At 40.0% G+C, this 22,947-nt stretch overlaps 1 protein-coding gene across 3 annotated transcripts; it reads left to right on the forward strand.

The window, feature by feature from the left end:
- Positions 1 to 755: 755 nt before the first annotated feature.
- Positions 756 to 20,479, forward strand: LOC105928392 (E3 ubiquitin-protein ligase KCMF1). 3 transcript variants are annotated; one of them, XM_012865632.3, is made up of 7 exons: positions 756 to 948; positions 4,712 to 4,879; positions 7,885 to 8,024; positions 11,217 to 11,318; positions 12,393 to 12,573; positions 14,549 to 14,861; positions 18,713 to 19,040. In XM_012865632.3, the coding sequence occupies exons 1-7, from the start codon at positions 933 to 935 to the stop codon at positions 19,038 to 19,040; spliced, it is 1,248 nt and encodes a 415-aa protein (XP_012721086.3). In that variant the 5' UTR covers positions 756 to 932. The 3 variants fall into 3 exon arrangements, with proteins under 3 accessions (XP_012721086.3, XP_035999899.1, XP_012721087.2); XM_036144006.1 differs by lacking the exon at positions 756 to 948 and adding an exon at positions 1,442 to 1,667 and having other exon boundaries at positions 18,713 to 20,479; XM_012865633.3 differs by lacking the exon at positions 756 to 948 and adding an exon at positions 1,941 to 2,058 and having other exon boundaries at positions 18,713 to 20,479.
- Positions 20,480 to 22,947: the final 2,468 nt, after the last annotated feature.

Genomic DNA, 22,947 nt, shown 5'->3' on the forward strand with positions numbered 1-22,947 from the left:
GTCAGCTGAGGTGGTTTAGGCATGACAATGACTGGAAGGGCTCAGCCCCAGAGAGCTACTACTCCTCCACATTAAAAGGTGTATGCTGAGAGGGTTGGAGCATGTGATCAGGATGCCTCAACAGGCTAAGCCTTAGTAACGGGGTGAGAATCTCGACAATAAAAAAGAGAAGGGTACAGAGTAAGGTGTTAAATGAGGAGTGTTGCTGGGGAGTGGAATGACTGCGATTCCCTCCCAATGTTACTCCAATGAACTAATCCCTGTTAAGACAAGTACAATTAAAGTGATAGATTACAATGGTGTTTTTATATTGATATTTATTTTTGTTAAAAAAGTATTTTAATTTAATTTTAGCTTTTTTTTTTCCTTTTTTACAGAATTTTAGCAGCCTTGTAGAATGCCGGATGTATATGTCGATAAACTTTAGCTTGTGTTAATGCAAATTTAGTAATATACGTAATATATATATTATACTGATATATATTTAGTAAATTAAATAAATCAGGCAGTGACAATTTAGAAAAGAACCTAACTATATATATTTAAAATTTGTATATATGTTTATAAAACTATATTTTGAAAATAACTATATATATAAACAATATTTTGAAAATAAATATGGATTTTTCAATATATATATATGTATATGGAATTATATTTTGAAAATTGTCGCTTCATTTAAAAAAAAAAAAAACACCTCAGCACAGGCAACCATGGCACCAAAAGTAAGACGGCAGCGCCCCCGTGTGGTCGGAGCAGCTAGCCAGCGACACAGCAGGAGGCGGAGGGGGGCAGTGAAGCCAAACCGGATCCTTCATGAGGGAAGAGGCCAGGGACAGGCACCCAGCCCCGGCTTCTCTTCTCTTCTCCCATATTATTCTGCATTGCAAGCCTCGGGAGCCCAAGTAAGGGGCCGAGTCAGTGTTCGTAGGATGTCCCGTCATGAAGGTAAGACGCCGCTTCAGCCCAGGCCGGAGGACGGGTCACAATCTGTGCTTAAAAAGGTTGACACAGTGCACCGCCGGCTAACTCCTGCTAGCCGACAAATTCTCAATTTGCAGCTCGTCTTAGCTAACGTCGGCTCGTGTTAGCCGCGTTTGTCCATTGACGTTTTGCGAACGGCGCGTTTTTGTCGCTCTTTAAAACGTCTAAGTGACCGTAACCGCTTTTCTGTTGGCAGTTACTGTTGGAGTAAATATCCAACAAGTCCACTTTATTCTGCGCTGTCACACAGGCGGAAGAGGCTAGTAGAAGTTAGCCGAGTGCTAACTTAGCATGGCAGCTGTGTGGTAATGTAGGTGATCGCTGAGGAGCAAGGGGAGTGCCGAAAATAGGCAACATTAGAGGACAGCGGCTCCCAGATGGCGTTGGGTGGGATGGGAAGCTTGGAAATTATTATTTTTATTTTATTTTTGTGAGTGTGTGTTAGCCGCTTTAGCTTCGCTCCTGGTTAAAGTTGGCCTGCAGATTTCAGCTTCGTTGGCTAACGAGCTGCAAATTAACCACCACCTCGTCCTTGTCGCCAACCTTGTTTGGCTCGGAGTGGTTTGTTGAACCGAAACGTAAACAGACGTATTGATTGCGATATTACTGTCCAGTTTTCTGGAGCACGGTGGGCTGGCTTGTCAGTTAGAGGTTCGGCCAACGGCAGCTGGTCGGTTGCAAAGGTTAGTCCGGCCTGGACGGCCCTCTTGTTTCCATGTTTGTGTTGTTGTGAACTTTGCTGTCAGTTGTCGCCGAGTTATGCGTCTGAGAGATTTAGCCTAGTTGTCCGTGTTAGACTTGGTGATTCCAAGCTCAGGGTTGTCCTTGATTTATTTTTATTTTTTTAAAGCTTCTTGGTTGTGAACGACGTGTTCACATGATTTAAAGGCGGTCTGGTGTCACTCAGGGTTCATACTTTCAGTAGTTTGCATGGGAAGAAAGGAAACAACACGGTACAGTAGTAGCAGTAGTAGTGTTTCCAGGTTTGATTCCCTGCAACTTTTACTCTAAGATGATGATCTGAGCTTCTAAATCTCAGCTGCCTAAACAAGATGTATGACGTTCCAGTTGGAGGTAAAATGCTAACTGTTAAACAATTTATAGACTTGTATAAATGTGCAATTTTATATGTAGACAATTTGTTTCATGTAGCATAAGCCTTTGTAGTATGTGAGGAGGTATTTGGGCAGCCTCGTTGTATGTCAAATCAAGCAATTTCTATTGTTGTAGATTTTATTTTTATAATGGAAAATAATTTTTAAAGTATGGGATTTAAAAAAAAATAGAGATATAAACTATTTGCTTTTTTTTGTTTTTTATAAAACCCAGATCTTGTTGGAGAGAACTGAGAAATGTCCTTGCATATAAAATGAACAGATTGTTTCTCTTATTTAGACACTTAAAAACATTTACTAACAGACTATTTGTTTACAAAATATATGTATATATATCTTCAGGAACATCAAACATTATGTTGATGTACTTGTATGTTATAAATGGAAGTGAAAAAATAATAATAATCGTTCTCTTTATTCTTATAGTCAAACATTGATTTGAAAATTGCAAATAGTCTTTTTTTTTTTTTCTTTTTTTTTTTTGCAGGGGACTGTGAACCTAGTAGCATAATAACCAGTCAGCAGCCATAGACTCACTATGGTAACATGCCTTGTATTAGTGTTTCTGATTTATTTTCTAACTTTTTTCTAACAGTTTGACTTTCTAAATCTCAGCTGCCTGAGCAAACAAACCTCTTTTTATATTTATTATATGTACTTGGTAAAAAAAAAATCCTATTGTGAACATAGTTTTAAAATAGACAATATTTGTTGTTTATGTGCAACTTATCAGTAGGTATGTTAGCTGAGTTGGCTGCAAAAAGCTATTGTATGTCAAACTATTTTCATCTGACAAAGTAATAAGATAACTTACGAATAATACCAAGATCAAGAGATTAGGTTTAAATTAAGACAGTTAAATTTAAAAAAAAAAAATAATTCTGGTCCTATAAACTGTCCTTCAGTTTATATTGAAATGTCAAGGAGCTTGTCACCCAAAAATCACCCAGATATCCTGTTTATTCATTGTTGCAGCTTTTATTTTACACTGAACTGGGGAAAAAAAGTAGAGCTGCAAAATATAAGGAAAACATGCATCACTGATTATTGTTGAAAACCACATTTTTCGGTTTTAACTAAACCATACATTACCCACTCTTCTGTTTATTTAGTTTTTTGTTTCCATCATAGCGATGGATCCTCCGCAACATGAGATTTATCATCTCAGCCACTTCAATGTAAAAGTGACGTATGCATAAAGGACAATATAGGTTTATTGTACTGCCCAAATGTTGTTTTTAATGGTCAAATATTGCATCCATGCGGTCTTTTGTTATTGCCATATCGTACACATTGATTTAGTGGTGACGATTGCTGCTCTGTTTATTGAACTGATCTAATAATAGCTTTACAAAATTAACCTCACAAATGGAAGTTGAGACCTAGTTGACTGATTGCGACTATAAACTTCTTAGAACCACCAGTAGCAGATTTCTTGTCAGAAACGTCCATCCCCGGCATCCATCTTTTCTCTTTTTAAATGAATGAGTTGTTACACATTATAAGTAAAAGTAACCAATTTATGTTAGGAAAGACCTTCCACAATGTCTCTTAATATGTTTAGCAAAAATTGAAAAAAAAAAACAACTAATCTTCTTAGATGTAGCAGTTTTTCAGTTTTTACATGGGATGATTGCATTTACTCACTTAAAGTACCAATAATATTTTTTTAGAGCGACTTCTTTTCTCATTAGTATATGAGGTTTCTTGTTTCAAAAATAAATATCAACATCCAGGAAAAGGAAAAATGAAGAAAATCCTCTTTTTGCAAAACTTTTGTTGTCCTTTATTCTAAAACTTGAAAATAGGAATAAAATGGTGGTTCCTTAAAATTACAACAAAATTCTATATTGTATATTTATCAGTTGTCTTTTTTCCAACAGGTTATGTAACTAAACACATTTTCTTTAACTAGTCAGAGGGGAAAATGGCTTATTGGGTTGTGCCGTTTGCAGACCCCTGGTCTAGACTTTTGGAAATGGGAAATATTTGGTATATTTATCTGGAACACACAAAGGATTCAGGTTTAGCCCTAAAGCACCTTGGAATTGATTTAGATAGAAATCAGATACTTTAATAATCCAATTATAGTCAAAAATAGCTTGGAAAAAGTTAAGCAGATTACAGAAAGATTGATACAGGGTTAGATGGGGTTACACTGATAATTAATAAATAAATAATTAACTCGCTACATTTTTAAATGTTACTTATTCTGAACTGCATCGCTGGTTTATTTTTAGTAAATCGGTGTTCATTCAGGGATGCTAGTTGGAAAAGCCTTCCCCCTCTAATGCATAATGCAGCTTTCAGGTTCAAGAAGTAAGATAATAATGGTTTATGCTTCTTCAACACCATGTTTAAAGCTCGTTATGATGTAGAAAGTGAGCGTCGACTGCGCACATGGTGGGTTTTGACCCAACTGGCGGTGTGGTTTAGATGAGTTATGTGGTGGTATCGGCTGGACAGCATTACGTGACCTTAGCCATTTGTTAAATGAGCGCTGAGCGTTCACGATGCTTATGTTCACTTTGTTCTTCATTTAGTACAAACATAAATGAAAATGAATCAGCGCTGCAGCTAATCTAACCAATATTTCACCTGTTCTCCCTCAGGTGTGAGCTGCGACGCGTGTTTAAAGGGCAACTTCAGAGGACGACGGTACAAGTGCTTAATTTGTTACGACTATGATCTGTGCGCGTCATGCTACGAAAGCGGTGCAACCACGACCAGACACACAACAGAACATCCCATGCAGTGTATATTAACAAGAGTTGACTTTGGTAAGTAAAGCTAATGTTGACTTCAGCCACGTTTTCACAAACTGTATATCAACTATTGCCTAAATACAAAATTGTTAAATTTTAAGCAGCTCATCTGTATTTTTTTTTTTTTTTTAAATAGTAGTTATGTGTTAATGCTGTCCCTTAGGAATAAGGCATTAATATGCATTCATAATCTTCTGTCTCTCTCCTTGAACAAGGATGCGGTCCGTTTTTTTTTTTGGAAAACATTTATTAAGGTGTCAGTGTTGGTCTAGTTGCAGTAATTTTTCTTCTGCCAGGTTCTGAACACAATTCCACGAATAACTGGTATCTGAACCTGGCCTGATTGAGTTTTAGAAGGAACGGACCGCAGCAGAGCGTTGAGGAAAGTCAGGCTAACGGCACCCAATCCTTGGGCTGTCCGGTTCCCTCAAGCTAATAACAGCTAGCGTTAGCTTATGTTGTGCGTAGCTTTACTGTGCCACTGTTGCAGATACAGGAGCTTTACTGACCTTTCTATGTTGCCCTTAAACATCCGTGTCGTACTTTTAGCTTAGCGTGTAGCATCATTAAGCGTTTCGTTTTGCTTGTCTGCCTGGGAAATTTGTCCAAGCAACATTTTTGTGTTTATCGTGTCTATAAAGAGGGTCGCGTGTTTTCTTCTGGCTGTTCTCCACATGTTGGCAGACTTTTAAGACAGCAGCGGCTCATTATTTGGGTCAAGTGTGCAGCTTTATGGAGGAGATAGGCTGAGTGTCTTTGTGCTGCTGCTGGAGGAAGTGGGACAAATTAGGCAGATGAGAATGAGTCGGTTTGTATAGAGTTTAATACAAATCTGCATCTTGGATTAATTATTTTTTTAGTTTCGATTATATCGAAGCATCAATTATTTTGGACAAGCCTGCTCTATACCATCTTTGGTATCACTGTCACTGGCATATAGAAAACACTTATTTAAGATAAATAAACTACGCTTAACCTGGTGGGGCGCTAGTTAAGCCTGGCGGCCACCAGGCCTACAATACAGATGGGAAACCCTGCCATCCATTTATCTGTCCTCTTTCTGTCTGTCCATTTAGCGTAGGTAAATTCTTTGTTCTCCACTTTTTTGTTTTATACTAATTTTGTGTATTTTTTGTGGCAGTTGTGGCCCTTTTATTGAAAGTATGCTGACAGGAAGGGGGCACTGAGAGAGGGGAAGACATGTGGCAAAGGACCGCAGGCCGGAGTAAATCCTGGGTCTGCTCTCCACCGGCACGCCCCGATCAGAATGAAGCTCTAGAATCAGAAACCTGTGTGTGATCCGATATGAAAAGGCAAATTAGACCTGAAATTAACAAATCCAAAATGTTTAATTGACTTGATATGCAGGCTTGCAGCAGTTTTCTCGTCTCTCAGACTCCGGTCCCCGAGGGCCAGTGTCATGTAACTTTTACAAAGCGTTTCCAGCCCAGTGCATCTGAATCAGGCGTTTTAAATGTTCTCCCCAGTATGCAGGCAAAGTCCTGCTAATGACCTAATTACTTGATTGAGGCGTGTTGAAGCAAAATCTAAAAGATGCAGGACGTCAGCCATGAAGAACAGTGCCGTATTCACAGATTCTCAGAGAGCTCCTATCTTGGCCTAAAATTTTTAGGTTAAGAGCAATTCAGATGCTGCTGAGAGCGACTCTGAGGAAGCAGACCACAGACATTTTTATCTTAGTGGGGAGGTGTGGCTGACCCCGTTGCTATGTGTGACGCTGTCTTTTAAGAGCTGTGATTGGTTGATGGTACGAGAAAAAAAACAACACTAATGCAAGGAGAGAAATGAAACTGAATTAACAGATGTCTCTTGTTGATGAAAACTAGTAAAACTTATTGTTTGTCACACAGCATGATAATGTTTTAAGGCATCATATTTAGATCCTCATTATCATTTTTACTCTCCAGTCGTTTTGCTATCTTATCTGTTTGATATTAATGCGCTCTCAGCATTTTACTGGGATTGGCAAAACGACCGGCGTGAAATGGAGAAATAAAATGGAAAACCCAACAGAAGCGCAGCCGTCCAGGTATCTCTGGGTGGAGGAGGAGTGTTGAAAGTTCAATTGGTCCCCGGATCACGGCACAAATAGAGTTTAAAGCGTGTCGCCACAGATCAATGCGCCTTTTACTCTGCTTTTACGCACCAGCCTGGAAAGTGAGCGCTCCCTGCAGCAATCAAAGCGATGAGATGGTAAACTTAGATGACCATTTAGTAAGGTTGCAACTAAGGATTATTTTTGTTGACTAACCTATCGATACATTTTTCGATTAGTCAATTAATCACAATTAGCTTTATGTATGATCTCCATCATCACTTCAGTTGCTTGTAAAAATCTTTTGACTCACCTGTTCTTGTCTGCACACCTTTAAACGCAGATGTATTGCATCTTGTCACTCTCCTTTATTAGCTTTATAATCGATCCTTCGTAAAATATGTTACATTTAACTGAATTAGTTTATTTTTAATATTTCTATCAAAGTGGAATATTTCTTTTACCATAAACATGTTTGTGAAACAAGCTTCTGATGTTCAAGCTTTTAACGTTGCATAATGTTTAAAAAGATTTTAAACTACAGTGTAAAAAGAGGGGAGCATATTAACATGTTTACAGTCAGGCTTGTTCTCTTTAATTGGGCAATATTTCCAGTATCAATATGAAAAACAAGCTACTTATTCATTTCCAAATAAACTCCGGCGCTCTAGTCAGACATTAAAGTTAAATCAAACTAATCTGTCATGTATCTTCACTCTAACCTCAACCATTAATCTTAGTGATAAATGAAACTCTGAAATATATGCTATGCATTTAACCTGGCGGGCCTCTAAAACTAACTAAATTCCCTATATCAGGGTGATAAACATTATGTAATAACTTTGTAACGAAACGATTTTTTTGAATTGTTGAATCACCGATTCACAGATTGTTTTCAGGGACAGACGTAACATGATAATCTCTGACATTCTGGTGTCTGCGGTGTGTCTTTCTTCCCCCTCAGACCTGTACTATGGTGGAGAAGCTTTCTCGGTGGAGCAGCCCCAGGCCTTCACCTGTCCCTACTGCGGCAGGATGGGCTACACAGAGATCTCCCTGCAGGAGCATGTTGCTGCAGAGCACACAGAGACCTCCACAGAAGTGGTGAGTGGGCGCTCAAAGATTACCGCCGTCGTCTATGTGTAACCCTGATTAAATGTCTGGGCCGCGCTTACAGCTGGAAGCGTTTTGTTTTGGGAGCTAGCCTGGCTAAAATAAGTCTGTCGCAGATACATGTTCATTAAGTCTCACTTTTGATTCTAGTTTTGATGCAAACTGTTTACAGGTGGGACCTAAACAAGGGGAAACTCTTTCTGGTTTATTGCTGTGATATAATTATGAGCTTGTTTTTTATTTTAGGGTTTTGAATGCTGGCTCCTATGGGATAAGATGACACTTTAAGTTGTGCATAAATGTGATCGTAAAGCAGGAGAAATAGTCTATTTGTTAGGTCACAATGGAGAAAGGCCTCAGAATGCTGCAACTGTCTGACTTGCAAAGTTTCTTTGTAATTACCTCCTTCTCCCGGTCTCAGGAAGTTTTAGGAAGTAGCCCATGCTGGGAAATGTCTCATACATACAAGCTGGGAAAGAAAAAGTTCTGTATCTGTTGATTATGAGCGATTATTGTCACACATGCAGAGTATTTAGTCATTTTAACATTTACATCTACATGTGGGAAACAGCTGAACTCAGCCAGGGTTAATATACTATCACATTCCTTTATTTCATCATTGTTTTTTTTATCTTCCTTTCCTGGAAACAACAGAACGTTTTTATTATTTTTTTTTTTCACGATGCCTGCATGTGCAGGAGATAGTCATTAAACCATTTACTTGTTTTGTGGTTTTTGCTTAACACGCTAAACAGAGGAACTTATTGTCATGCATGTTGTTAAAGATAGACGGAGACGGAAGATGTGAAAAGCAGAACGCTAGAGACGAGCAAATTAGAAAAACAGTCGCTGGAAATCTTCAGCAGCTTCTTGCGAGTTAAATAAAGAGGTGATGACCTACCTGTTAAAATGGGACAAAACTTTACAATTATCCAGCAATAGCAATGTTTCAACATTGGATTCTTACATTTAGAAGTGCTAACTCTAACACTTCTTATATTGCTGTGGCGGTTTGTCTCAAAGCTGATACAGATTTAAGACAAAATTCCCGTTTGGAGGCTCGTGTTCAGTTTGCCGTTCTTAAAGCAGGTTTTTTAGCAATCCTTCAGAAACTGGCTGGGTTTCTAGAAACAATTTTTCAGTGTTTTATTTTTATTTTTTTTCAAATGTATATATTTCTATGTCTGGACTTTTTTTGCAACTCTGTGGTAACAGAACAGAATTTTAACAAAAAAAAAATACATCTAAAAAAAGTGAACAGCTCAATAACAGCATCCTATTTTTACTCTGATTTTACTCTGAAACTTTTTATTTGATCTGTGGCTGCGTTTTGCACCTTCAGCGCTTTCTCCATGATGTTAGTTCATTCCTGAAATATTGCTCCATCATGATGGCTTGTGTTTGCAAAATGATGAGTAGAAAAGCTGAATGGACCAGGCGATGGCTTGGATGGCATCGGAAGGACTCCCAATACGACACCTTTTTATTAAAGGAGAGCAGATGTGATGTCTTTAATTTACGGCCGTCTAAATAAGCTTTTGTTTTTAAAGACGACTCCCATAATCAGAGCGCGGTGCAGGAAAGCTACAATGAGGTTATAAACGGCCACCAATCACTGCAGTGATGTTCTTTGAGGCCAATTCCTAACCTTTCAAAGATTACAGCAGAAGTTATTTAGGTAGATTTTGTTTTTTAAATTAAAGAAAGGTTTAGAAGTAGTTAATATCTTTGTTGGACGGATTGACAGAGCGTCATCAACATGTGTATTGATTTCTTTTAATAAACATTCAGCGTCGACATGAAGCTTTCCTGAGAGTTTAATTATTGGCTTAAAAGAGTTCTGGTGGGGAGGGAGTCCCAACATGGGGGACCCGTCGCCCTAAAACAGGCACCAGAGATCTCAGGGCGACATGAGGCTTCAAGGCAAAAGACAATATGGATCTATAGAAAGAAAACAAAAAAACTCTAAATGAAACTTTATTTGCACCAAATGCTGCTTTTTATAAACGTAAAGATCTTAATAATGTGTTTCTGAGGTTAAAATGATAAAAGAAGAAAACTTAACTACAATATGTGAACCTTTTTGAGGCGTATTTTTGACTAAAACGGTATTCCTCGCATACATTCACTCTTCGGGTGAATGTATGCGAGGAATGCAGGTGCTCTAAATTAGACACACAGATTTGCAGCATGTTTTGATGGAAGTTAAGTCCTGTTTTCCCATCAGGCGCAGATTATACCGATCAACTCTTTCACTGAGGATGTAGAAAACTGCATTGTTTTCAGGTTGATTTGTGAAGATTTTCTCGCAGGATGTCAGAAACATTTTGGAGTGTCAGCTAGTGTCTCCAGATTCAGGTTGTTTGTATACAACGCTACATTCATGTCAGAAAATTCAGTTTCCATTGACTGAACTGTGACGCGTTGAGGAGGTTTTTGCTGTAGAGGAAAAATAAATGTTTTAACTTTATTGTAGCCAAAGGAACAAGCCTAATTATTTGTTTACTGAAATGCTTGTGCATGTACTGTGTGGACTACAGACGAACAGTTATTTTATCCATGTCAAGATAAAAAAAGTGGTTTAAAATTATTGTTGAACGCAATTTATACAATTTTTAGTTCATAATGTTCCCAAACCCTTGAAACTGAAAGTATTGTCAGGATTGTTTGTCCTGCTTCACAAATTTCATACACAGTTGGTGTTATGAGCGTATCAATAAATCTCAGTTTCATTACACTATATTTGCACTTCATATATTTGGTGTTCAGAAGTTCTATTTTTTTAGAGCAGTATTTTGGTTTGTGAGGCAGTGACGGATGTTTTGTCAAAAGGACTAAAGGTTTTTTAAACTTCTTTTCTTTATCACTTTTATTCAAAGATTCTTTATTGTCACAGCATGTTACTGTGGTGAAATATCTTTTTGGTCACTCTGGCTGAGATTACACATAAGAAAGACAAGCAAACGGGCAAAGAACAAGGGTTACACTTTCTTTTTGTCTTTTTATTGCTTTTGCAATAAATATCACCAAATACGTCCATATCCCTAACTGCTAGCTTGCGTGAGCTTCTTTTTATTAATTTTTTATTTGTCGTGTTCAGAAAAACGTTGCTGAAGTGAATCCAGTTGGTCCTTATGTGTGGTTCGGCTCATATTAGCATGTTTTCCCCTCCCTGTCTTCCAGATATGCCCGATATGTGCAGCGCTGCCAGGTGGCGACCCAAATCATGTGACAGATGACTTTGCTGCTCATCTCACACTTGAACACAGAGCTCCGAGGGACTTGATATCCTTTTTCCATTTAAAGGAAAATGTCCTTTTTAAGAAAGCGAGATGTTTTTGTTTGAACCAGACAATTTACTCTCTAAATCTGACGTTCTTTCTTTTACTTTCTATCACTTTCTAAGCCTCAGGCGGCAGTTTAGCAGCTACCTGTAATATCAGACCCTTTACAGTAAAGCATTGTGACTTGTATCAGATTAAATCAGTGTTCCCTAATATTATTTGGAATTTTAAACTGGTAGCTTTCAAATTTTGGCAGGTGAGTTTTAAATTGCTGAAAATCTGATCATATATGATGATTGTTTAACTACTGGGCCAGAAGGGGACGTGATGCTTAGAAGATAGGACTTGCAGAACATTGGTCTTTATTTTTGCTCATTAGGCATTCATTTTAAAAAGTCACATAACTGCTATGGATATGAATTAACAGTAATTCAACGCTCTCCTATTGGCAAACCATATATTTTCTTGTCCTTTTTGTTCCAAAAGGCCCTTAAAAGAAACTATTTCACCTGCACAATTTTAAGATCCGCGGTCCATATTTTTAAGGAATGATTGTTAAGTGTAAGTGTAATGTTGTTGTGCGGCTTGTAATGAAATCAGTTGGTTTGCTTGTCAGGAAAGAGCTGAAATACTTTGTCTAGAATAGCCTCAGGTCTGACGACATCAGCCTGGTTGTCTATTTATAGGACACTTTGAGCAAGTGCTTCAGAGAAAACAAAAGAGGCAGAAATGCACTGAAATGAAACTCGGAGCCTCAGAAAGCAGAGCGGCTTAGCTTTGGTAGTGCAGCCTAACCGGTGTCCTTTATTTTTTACCTGGTAAGATTAGAGCAGCATTAAAATATGTCTTCAAATCACAGCTTACACAGAAACCCTGACTGCAGGAGACCTTTTTAGTTGTTAAAGTGACAGGTTTAAGGCTGCACTAAGCAAATATATAAGAACTAGCTTCTCAAATGTGAGCATGCTCCTGAATTGAGTTTTTTTTTTTTCTTTGTTTATAATAATGACCATTTAATACGTGTGTCTTTTGTTAAAATAATGAAATATTTTGCTTCCTTAATGGCGAGTGTCACGACGAGTCCAGCGGTGTGCGGCACGTGAGGAGGATGTTTCACCCCGGGCGCGGGTTGGGGGGCCCGCGAGCCCGCAGGTCTAACATGCATTTCACCAGCAGCACCACAGGGGGGCTCTCCACCAGTCAGAGTTCCTCACAGAGCTCTAACTACAGCAGAGAGGCCATGGACCCCATAGCAGGCGAGTGATTTACAGGATGTGCCGGAGACGCGGTACTGCTCAAGCTGCTACGGTCCGAAACGAGACATTTAAAGTTAGACAGGAAATTATTGTAGTTTTTAAACAGATTTTTCAAAAAATGTATTAGGTTCCATCCAGTTTTAAGTAAATGTTTGACATGTAAAGAGCCAACAGGTGATTTTCAATCATATTCCAGTAGGTGCATTTAAGATTGGTACAGAAAGGACCCTCAGATATTAATTTCTTTTTTTTGTTTTTTAAGATTAGTTCATTTTTCTTTCAGATCATCGTGTTATAGAAATGTGAAACAACTAGAGGGAAATATTTGCTTAAACAATAAAACTAGTTTGCTTTGTATAACTTGTTTCTATGTGAAACTCATCAATCCTTAAAGCAGTTTATAAATGGGAGTCTTTTACTGGTCTAAGTTAAAAAAGGTGGCTTTCCTAATATTTATAGGGCTGTGGAAAGTATTTGCCCCTTCTAATGCCAATGTTTTTGTCCTACTGAAATGCTTCAGATCAAACAAGTTCTTCTGTGTGGCAACCTCAGTAAATACAAGCTGCCATTTTTCAAAAGATAATTTCATTTATTTGGGATAATAAAATATCCAAACCAACTCAGCCTTGGTCCAGATGACTGCCATATACTTTAATAAATTGATGTGTTGTCACATAACCTTTTATTAGCTGTTCATGCTCAAAACCCCTTCATTGTGGCTGAATTAAAACAGGTACAGACTAAAACTCAGTTATTGTGGACACTGGATGGCAGCGTTGTCGCCAAGGCTGACCCAACCCTCTATCGGGTTTAGGGGGCAATTACTTTTTCACATAGGCCCAGATTGGTCTGGATAGGTTCCCCCCCCCTCCCCCCTTAATTAAAATAGGTGTTTTAAAAACCGTAATTAATATTTATTCAGGTTATCATTGGCCGATATGAAAAAATCTGCTTTATTTAAAACATTCAAGTGTGCCAAAATGTATAAAACAGAAGAAATCCATGAGGGGAGGCAAATAATTTTTTATTATTTTTTTGTTTCGGCACACAGAAAACTAAATGGACATGATAAATGATTATCATAAATGAGTTTGAGCTCATTTATGATGTGTTAAGGAGAACTAAATCACAGCTTGGTAGTTCAGTGACTTAAAAATAATAGAAAAAAATGCAGCATCATTTAAGCTGAAGAGGAAAGTCCATGTTTGTTTGTCATCACGTCACTGTCGATGGTGAGTAAATGAGCAATTAACACGTCTTTAAAGCCTGATAATTGCTCCGCTTGCATATAAAAAAGACAAAAACAGACATCCTGTTCTTAGTGAAAGATGTGGATTTAGAGTAATAAAATCAAAATGCTGATCCGGACCTTAGCATTTTGACCAATTAATTGGTCCTGTCAACCTCAAGGCAATTACAGAGAATGGGTTCAACAGTAGTAAAAATGTCTCTATTAAAACAGCTTTTTTTTTTATTTGATGAAGGAAAGAAAACAGAGATCTAAAACCCGTTTCAGTGGGCTTTAAAATGTTTGTCCAGAGGGCTGGGAGGAATTGTTGCTGTGGTAATTCCTTGTTTATCCTGTTCCCACTCTTAATTTGCTTCAGCGCTTGGCATTCGCTCCGTCACCCCCAGCTGTGCCATAATGAGCGGCAGTGTTCACTTCCAAACAGAGCCCCAGTGTCCTTTCTAATGACCCGCCGTACCTGCTGAGCTTTGATCCCGCTGCTCTGCCTTTTTAGAGGAAGCAGTCGCTGTATGTTTGTCCGCGCTTTTAGGCACAAACCCTCACAGGCATGTGGTTTCACTTTAGCGCTTTCTTCTTCTGCATGAGTCGCTTAAGGGTCGTGGTGTTTTTTTTTTTGTTTGTTTTTTTTGCAGTCTGGTAATGATCTCTATAGGTCGACAAGGTCTGCTCCTCAAACACAGTCATGTTTTTCTGACTGCGAACCCATTGTGTCTTCGCTTCGTGCAGAGCTCCTGTCCCAGTTGTCGGGGGTGCGGCGCTCGGCGGGCGGCCAGCTGAGCTCGGGTCCGTCGGCCTCGCAGCTCCAGCAGCTTCAGATGCAGCTCCAGTTGGAGCGCCAGCAGGCCCAGGTGGCGCGCCAGCAGCTGGAGACGGCCCGGAACGCCAGCCGAGGGGGAGGCAGAGCCAACGCCATCCTAAACACGAATTCAACCGCTCCCAACCCCACCGCCAACCACGCCAACAACCCCAGCCCCCACCCGGGGCCCACTGAGCCCAACACGCAGCACACCGCACACAGCTCCCAGTTTCTACTCAGCAGGTAGGAGCATCTCTCCGGTGGAGCCTGGAACAGCTTGAAAATGTCATAAACTACTGGGTCCAGGTACTCTCCTGGTTTTAAAGCAGAATACCCATGTTCACGTTTGAGGTTAAACGCCTCAGTCTAAACAGCTGGTGGGCCCACACCAATGATAAGGTGCAGTTAAAGTTGAGCGTTGACATCGTAGGTGGATTTAAAAAAAAAAACACTACAGGCCCAATGACATTCCAGTACTTTGTGTTTTGATCCATTAAAACATTCTTTTTGCAGCTACTGCTGATCTGTAGAATATTTAAAGCAGATTTTAGAGCATCTAAAACATGGATTGAGTGCAATATAGCATTTTATTTTTATACTGTTTCCTCCAAGACGAAATACTTTCTAGGTGAATTTCATCAATATTGACCTCAGGCTTTCAGGTGATCTTTTGAAGTCTTTATTTTTTGGCTGCTTTCTGAAATATTTTTTTTGGTTTATTCTTAGCTCTGATGGTTATTTCTGAGAATGTTATAAATTTGATGAAAGAAAAGGTTTCCTGCCTCAATAAATAAGTAAACCATCTAGAGTCATGTTCTTAAGAAATATTATGAATTTTAACTAAGACGAGACTCTGGACCTGAGATGCATTATCCTTAAGTTGTTTTTCTTTTTTTATCTAATTGCTCTTTGCAAATCACCTTTTAGTGCTAAATGCTTTTGTTTAGCAAACTGTTATCTAATAAATTTAGCAAACAAAGGATAAAATAATGTCATGAGCTGCTGGTAATAAAGTGCCACAGCAACGCCTGAGTAAAATATCCATAAATATCAGAATCAGCTTTATTGACCATGATGCTGTGCACAAAAAATACATTTATCTTCAGTTATAAGCAGTCACACTGTACAGACATTAAATATAATTATATAAACTTTAGAGGAATAAAAAAACGGTAAGTATATTTACAGCCAATTGTTTATTTATAGACACTTTATATACTGTTAAAAGGACAGGTTTATGGGAGTGTACCGTATTTTTTCGGACTGTAAGGTGCACTTAAAATCCTTAACTCTTCTAAAAAACATTGATGGTGCGTCTTATAATCCGGTGCACCTTTATATATGATTACCGTTGTGCTTACTGACTGATTTTATGTGGTACAATGTGCTCAAAAATCAGGTAAAATGTAAGTACAACTTTGGTTAGCAATGAAGCCGCTACGCTCAATGGATATTCGGAGCATTACGGTACACTGTGTCACTACCTGATAGGACCCCTGAGCTGTCTACAAGACTGCCTGACTGTAATGTCTAAACTAGAAGTGCATTCATGTAAAGATACATAGTCTGATGTAGTTCACTCTGCGCGTACTCAGGGCGGACTCTGCACATTCAGGTACGTGTCACACTTTAAAATTTTCAGAGACAAGAAGTCTTTACATTGAACTGTTTTGTATGTGAAAACGAGCTTGATACACTGAGCTTCTCCAAGCAGGCGGTCAGAAGGTAGCCTCGTGAGACCATCCTGATCTCGCGAGGTTTCAAGGTTTCACTCGCAGATCAGTCTGGCTACTCTCCGTTAAAGAAAATTTGGAGCCGTTCACCAAACGAACGTCCAATCAGCGTTGGCTTTGAGGCGGGTTGATGTGTGACGCAACGGGAAGCGCGTCAGTTCAGTCTAAAGAACATGGCGGCTTCAGCCGATGAAACTAGCGTTAGCGTGGCTATCGAGCAAGTTTTATCGGAATTACAGAGTGTTTCTTTGCTGAGCTAACGAGCCTTTACCTGCAGCAGCAAGAGTAGCTTGGCTTGTGGTTGTGTTTGCTCGTAACAGAGCGACGACGAATCTGATTGGTTTATTTGGCCCGTCTATCACCAACATAGGCCAATCAGCTGACCAGTATTTTCGCCCCTTCCCAAAATTACTTCAACGGAAGGTTTCCAGATGGATATGCGGAGCAAATCTATCTGGCGGAGTCAGGTAAGTCAGAAGGACGTGCGTCATCACAGTCCCTCTGTTCTCCCTGACAGGTGGGAGTCTGCTGGAAAAGAAACGGCTCTCGGTGCTCAACTAGCTAATCACACATTTTACCATCTGTTCTGCCGCTTTGTCCCACTGGCAGAAAGTGTGGTAATTGTAGGAATTTGCCACAATAAATGTAGGCAACAGTACGCTCGGCTATGAAGAGTAAAACGTCTGCGGAGAGTCAGTGCGGAGTCCATCAAGCTTACAGTGTGCGCACAATGTGCCCGAGTATGTGGGAGCCTTTAGGCAGACCGCGCCCGGAGTACGCGCTAGCAACAATAAACCTAGTAAGTTAATTCAATATAAAAGTTACGTTTATTTTGGTCTTATGTTAGAAACAGGGCAGTGTAGTCCAACTACTCTGTCCTCCCGGCACAGACAGATAGAGAGCTGTGGACGTGAAGGGGCGGAGTGATATTACACACTTGGGAAGATTATTTAGTGTACCTTTATAATCCGGTGCACCTTTATAGTCCAAAAAATACGGTAAATATGCTTTATTTTGTTTGACACTTAGAATAGCTGACTACTCTGTTCCATGTTTTCATCAGATTGACAGTCTGAAGGGAAGAAACTTCCTCTGGGGGTTGATTTTATCAAATGGTGCGTAAATACGCACATTATGATCGGATTAATTGATTGTGTAAGCATATAAACGGTTCAATCCAATTATTTAATCTGAATAAATTTTGTGCATGTAAACATAACTAGTGTTTAACTCTAGAGGAGCTGCAGAGATCCACCGCTCAGGTGGAAGAATCTCAAATACTGCCTGTCACAAATCTGGCCTTTATTGAGTAGAAAAAAGTTTTTTTATTTTTGTCAAACTTGTTGAACATAGTGCTTTGGTCAGATGAGACCAAAATGAACTTCTTACCCTAAATACAAAGCACTATGTGTCCTTCAAAGCTAACATTGTACGTCACATTTAGCACCCCATCCCCTCTGTGAAATAAGGTGGCGGCAGCATCATGCTGTGGGGAGGATGTTTCATTCCAGGGATGCTGGTCAGACGGCAATCCTGGAGGAAAACCTGTCAGAGGCTGAAAAGACTTTAGACTGGGGACAGATATTTACCTTCCTGCAGGATAACGACCCTAAACATACAGCCAGAGCTACAGTGGAGCGTTTAAAGTGTTGGAATGGCCTAGTCAACACTGTAATTTCGTTAACAGGAGATTTTATTTTTACAGAATTTGAACCAACTGACGCTAAAACTATACCCCTTTAGGAGTTCTGAATAGAGCATATTTACAGATAATTAAGTTTTTTTTTTTATAATAAGTGCAAAATGTAGATATATTTAGGACAGTTTTGGCTTGAACCTTTCTGAGTTGGTGGTTCTTGTAGCAAACGGCATGCTTTAGAGTCTGTATACTCCAGTTAACGATTCAGGTACTAAACAGACTATCTTGATTGATTGTTTCTGCCCTAAAACATGTGATAAATAAATGATAAATTTAGATGTTCACCATACAATCTTACTGAGGTTGAGCCATTTTGCAAATAATGGGTACCTTACCAGGGTCACGCCCCAGCCTGTGGACTTTTGTCTTCCTCTTTTCTCAACCGCATTTCCAGTCAAATACAGGCCACAAGTGACAAAAAAATAAATAAAAATGTTGAGTGAAAGAGCAACCAAAGTAAAACAACAAAAGATCCCGGGAAAGCATGAACATACAGGAAGACTGTAGACTTCTAAAAGATTTTCTGTATTTCAACCAAGCTATCTTCAAAAACCACTCCAGAGTCGTTGCCTAGAAGCTTATGCCTTACGCCTTTTTACTTTGAAGCTTGTTTGAAGACTTTTAAGCGTTTGCTTGATCCGTCGTCTGCTTCCGTCCCGCAGGCTGAGCGAACCCCGGCTGTCTGAGGCCGAGCGGCAGGCGTGCGAGGCCCAGTGGGCCGACAGGAGCCTCTTCGTCACGGAGCTGCTGCTGTCCACGCTGCTGCCCGACGAGGACGCCTCGGCCTCCTCCTCCGAAGACGAGGACGATTGTCACGGCTCGTTGCGGAACTTCGCCGACTTCGAGGCCATGGGCTGCGTCGAGGTCATGACGTTGGACGTGGCGCTGGAGAACCTCAACCTCAAGGAGACGAGCCCCGCCCCGAGGAAGACGAAACCGACGACTAAAACGGCCCCCGCCAAGAAAGAGCCCCCCGCGCCGCCCCTTTGATGACATGGCCCAGTCCCTCCCCACCCTTCAATCACCATTGTGACTAGCTGACTGCTCAGTCGGGCCAACTGCCAATGGATGACAAAAGACTTGCAGTTCTTCTTGGCTTTTTTTTTTTTTTTTTTTTTCGTTTTCGTTTTTGTTTTTCTCAGTGATTGTCATTTCAGCTCTGTCGCTCCCCCAACTCCACCCCATGTTTTACGTTGTGTACATTGAATAAAAGTAGTGACGAGAGAATGTGAAGGCAAGCAAGCAAAGCGTGTCGGGTGCGTGAGAAAAGAAGAGAACTATATAAATATATTATTAAAGAAAAAAAAATTCTATATGAAAGTTGATAATCAGTCCCACATAACCCGCGTTTCCTCTAGCAGAAAGCGTAGTCCGCAGTTTTTTTTTTCCCCAGAGGCAAAAGTCGTCATACACTCACAGAGGGAGAGGAGGCCGACCGTAACCCCCTCCGCTTAATAAAAGAGAAGAAAAAAAAAAGCTGCTGTGTATTTATAGATATAAACTAAAGTGCTTGGATGGTTTACCACAACTTAAGCATGAGCTTAAATCACCATGTGCCCATTTTAAAACTGCACAGTCACCAGACGGGGAGGTCTTTCTCTTGTTGGGACACCTGAGTAACTTTAAACTGTTTCGGTGCCGAGCGCTGCTCCACCACACACACACACACACACACACACTCTCACACACAGACTGTTTGGTTAACCCCTGCGTCAAAAGTCTCAAGCCCCTCCCCTTCGTGTGACGCCACCTGTTTTTTTTTTTTTTTGGGGGGTCATGTGACCTGGCTTTATATCGACTGTGGGCACTTTGGTTTTGAATTTGCATATCCGGTGTCCACTTGTGTACACTACAGATGTTCTGCACAGAAGCGACACAGCTCTGAGGCGAAAAGAGATGAAGCCATCTCTCGGTTGTGACCGTTTTCAGGCCTTTTTCTAACAGAAGGAACACGAGCCCTGGTCTCTTCATACGTTTGTTTTCTCTCTCTCTCTCTCTATCCTCTTTTTGTCTTTTACAGGAGATCAGATGCTTCTTTCTCCAGCTTCCTGTGTTCTGAAATTAATCTCATGAATACAAAGATTTACTCATGCGACTCGGAGGAGAGGATCCTGTAATGCTCTTTCCGTCAACCTCTCCCGAGTCCGTAAAGATCTCTGTATTGCCTCCACTGCTAAACGGAAGAAATGCAATGTATGTTTTTTGGCTTACGGGAAGAGCCAAATGACAGGGTAAACCTTTTTAGTTTGGAGGACAATAAAAATGTTTTTGGATGGAAAAGAACTAACCCAAATCCTGCTGTCTGGTTATTTTGGGGTTGTTTTTATTTTTTTCTCCACTCCCCCCCAGTTGCCAGCTTTCCTGGCGAGCATGTACAGAATAACGGTATTAAAAAAAAAAATAAACACCTACCTTCCAGGTCGAGTTCAGTCTCACGTAGTCTTGTCATCTTCTGATGCACGTCCTCGTTTCCAGCTGCTCTCCCTGCAGTCGCCTCATAAATGATATTAACCATCAATATCTCACCTAATTCAATATGAAAAGTGAAAAATAAAAAGTATTTAACCATCTGTATTTCCTACAAAAAAAAAACAGCAAAGGAGTGCATAAAGAAACTGATGCACTGCACTGCATCCTTTAATGAAAGTAAACAATTTATTTAAATGACTGGAGGCCGGATTGAGTTGAATGAGGAAAATTTGTCTTCTTGCCCTCTGGTTGTTATCCTCTTGATAAGCACAGCTGTGTTATTCCTCACAGGAAGATTCACTGGCAAAGCAAACAAAAGGAGTATTTGGCACGCTTGGTGGGAAATATCAGGAGCGTACACCTCACGAAACGCGGAGCAGCAATCGCCTCATATTTGAACTGGAAAAAAATTCAGCCTGCGGGTAGTGCAGCTCCAAAAAGTTTCTTTCGTAACTCAACTGTGGGAATAAAATACAGTTTTTCTGGTGGCATTTAAATGTTTCAGGATCAAACAAACTTTAATGTCAAAGAGATGCTGAGTAAATATAAGATGCAACATGAAGGAAAGCCGTCTGACAAGACGTAGCCCAAACGAGCTCCAAAAACACATCACTCGCTGATTTAAAGTAACCCAAGAACAGATGAGTTGCTGTCATGGACGTTTTTAAGGCTTTGGCACTCCAGAGAACCACCAACCTATAAAAATTACTCCAAGAGCGCATTGGTTCCACAGCAGGAAGTCGCAAAATAACATCCAAAGAACTGCAGGCCTCAGTTGGGGTCAGTGTTCATGATTCAACAATAAGAAAGAAACTAAACAAAAATGCTTCAAAACCACTGTTGACTGAAAAGAAAATACATGCCCGCCTCACATTTCCCAGAAAAAAACATTTTGATGATCCCTTAGACTTTTGGGAAGACATTTTGTGAGCTGATGAGACAAAGATTAAACTTTTTGAAAGGTGTGTGTTCCCCTCTATATCTGGTGTAAAACTCAGATGCATCCACTCCGGGCTGGGATCTGTACCCGGGACCTTTGTGCTGGAAGGCGCCGGTGCGTACGACACCGTGCGTCCTGTGAAAAGTGCAGGATTTCAGAAGCAACTCCTTACCAGCTGTCAAACATGGAGCTTGTGTGAAGGTCTGCGTCTTCTTCAGCGCCTAGACACCTCGCTGTAGCTGAGAATTCAGACATCTGGCAGAAAAAGAACGTCCGGCTCTCTGTGACCTGAAGATCAACCACGTGGGCAAGTGGTCCACAGCACACCAGCTCGGCTACCTCTAAATGGCTCAAAATAGGGTCACGGGGTGGCCTAACCAAAGTCCAAACATATACAGGACTGTCTCAGAAAATTAGAATATTGTGATAAAGTTCTTTATTTTCTGTAATGCAATTAAAAAACATGAAATGTCATACATTCTGGATTCATTACAAATCAACTGAAATATCGCAAGCCTTTTATTGTTTTAATATCGCTGATTATGGCGTACAGCTGAAGAAAACTCAAAAATCCTATCTCAAAATATTTGAATATTTCCTCAGACCAAGTAAAAAAATAAATAACAGCAAAACAAAATCAAACATTTGAAAATGTCCATTAATGCACTCAGTACTTGGTTGGGAATCCTTTTGCACAGATTACTGCATCAATGCGGTGTGGCATGGAGGCAATCAGCCTGTGGCAGTGCTGAGGTGTTATGGATGCCCAGGATGCTTCAATAGCGGCCTTTAGCTCATTTGCATTGTTGGCTCTGGTGTCTTTCAGCTTCTTCTTCACAATACCCCACAAATTCTCTATGGGGTTCGGGTCAGGGGAATTGGCAGGCCAATCAAGGACAGTAATGCCATGGTCAGTGCACCAGTTACTGTGAGAATCTTATGTCGTCTCTTAACCACTACCATACTTGTGATTTAGTTTACTGAACCAAGCTGAGTGTTTTTCAAGGCTCAGGAAACCCTGCAGTGTTTCGAGTTAATTAGACGATTCAAGTGACTAGTTGAAAAGCCTACTAGTATACTTTTTCACGATATTCTAATATTTTGAGATAGGATATTTGGGTTTCTTAAGCTGTAAGCCATAATCAGCGATATTAAAACAATAAAAGGCTTGCGATATTTCAGTTGATTTGTAATGAATCCAGAATGTATGACATTTCATGTTTTTTAATTGCATTACAGAAATTAAAGAACTTTATCACAATATTCTAATTTTCTGAGACAGTCCTGTATTCAGATGTTGCGCTTTGACCTCAAACACGTCCAGGCTTAAAAAAAGCCTCAATGTGGCTGTAAGTAAAGCAATTCAGCAAAGAAGATTGTGCAAATGTTAAAGACTCATTGTCAGTTTATCACCAACTCTTAATAGCAGTTGTTGCTACCAAGGGTGACAAAACCAGTAATTAGGTTTAGGGACCAATAACCTTTTTC

Source organism: Fundulus heteroclitus, chromosome 12 (assembly GCF_011125445.2).
Source record: "Fundulus heteroclitus isolate FHET01 chromosome 12, MU-UCD_Fhet_4.1, whole genome shotgun sequence".
Classification (NCBI taxonomy): domain Eukaryota; kingdom Metazoa; phylum Chordata; class Actinopteri; order Cyprinodontiformes; family Fundulidae; genus Fundulus; species Fundulus heteroclitus.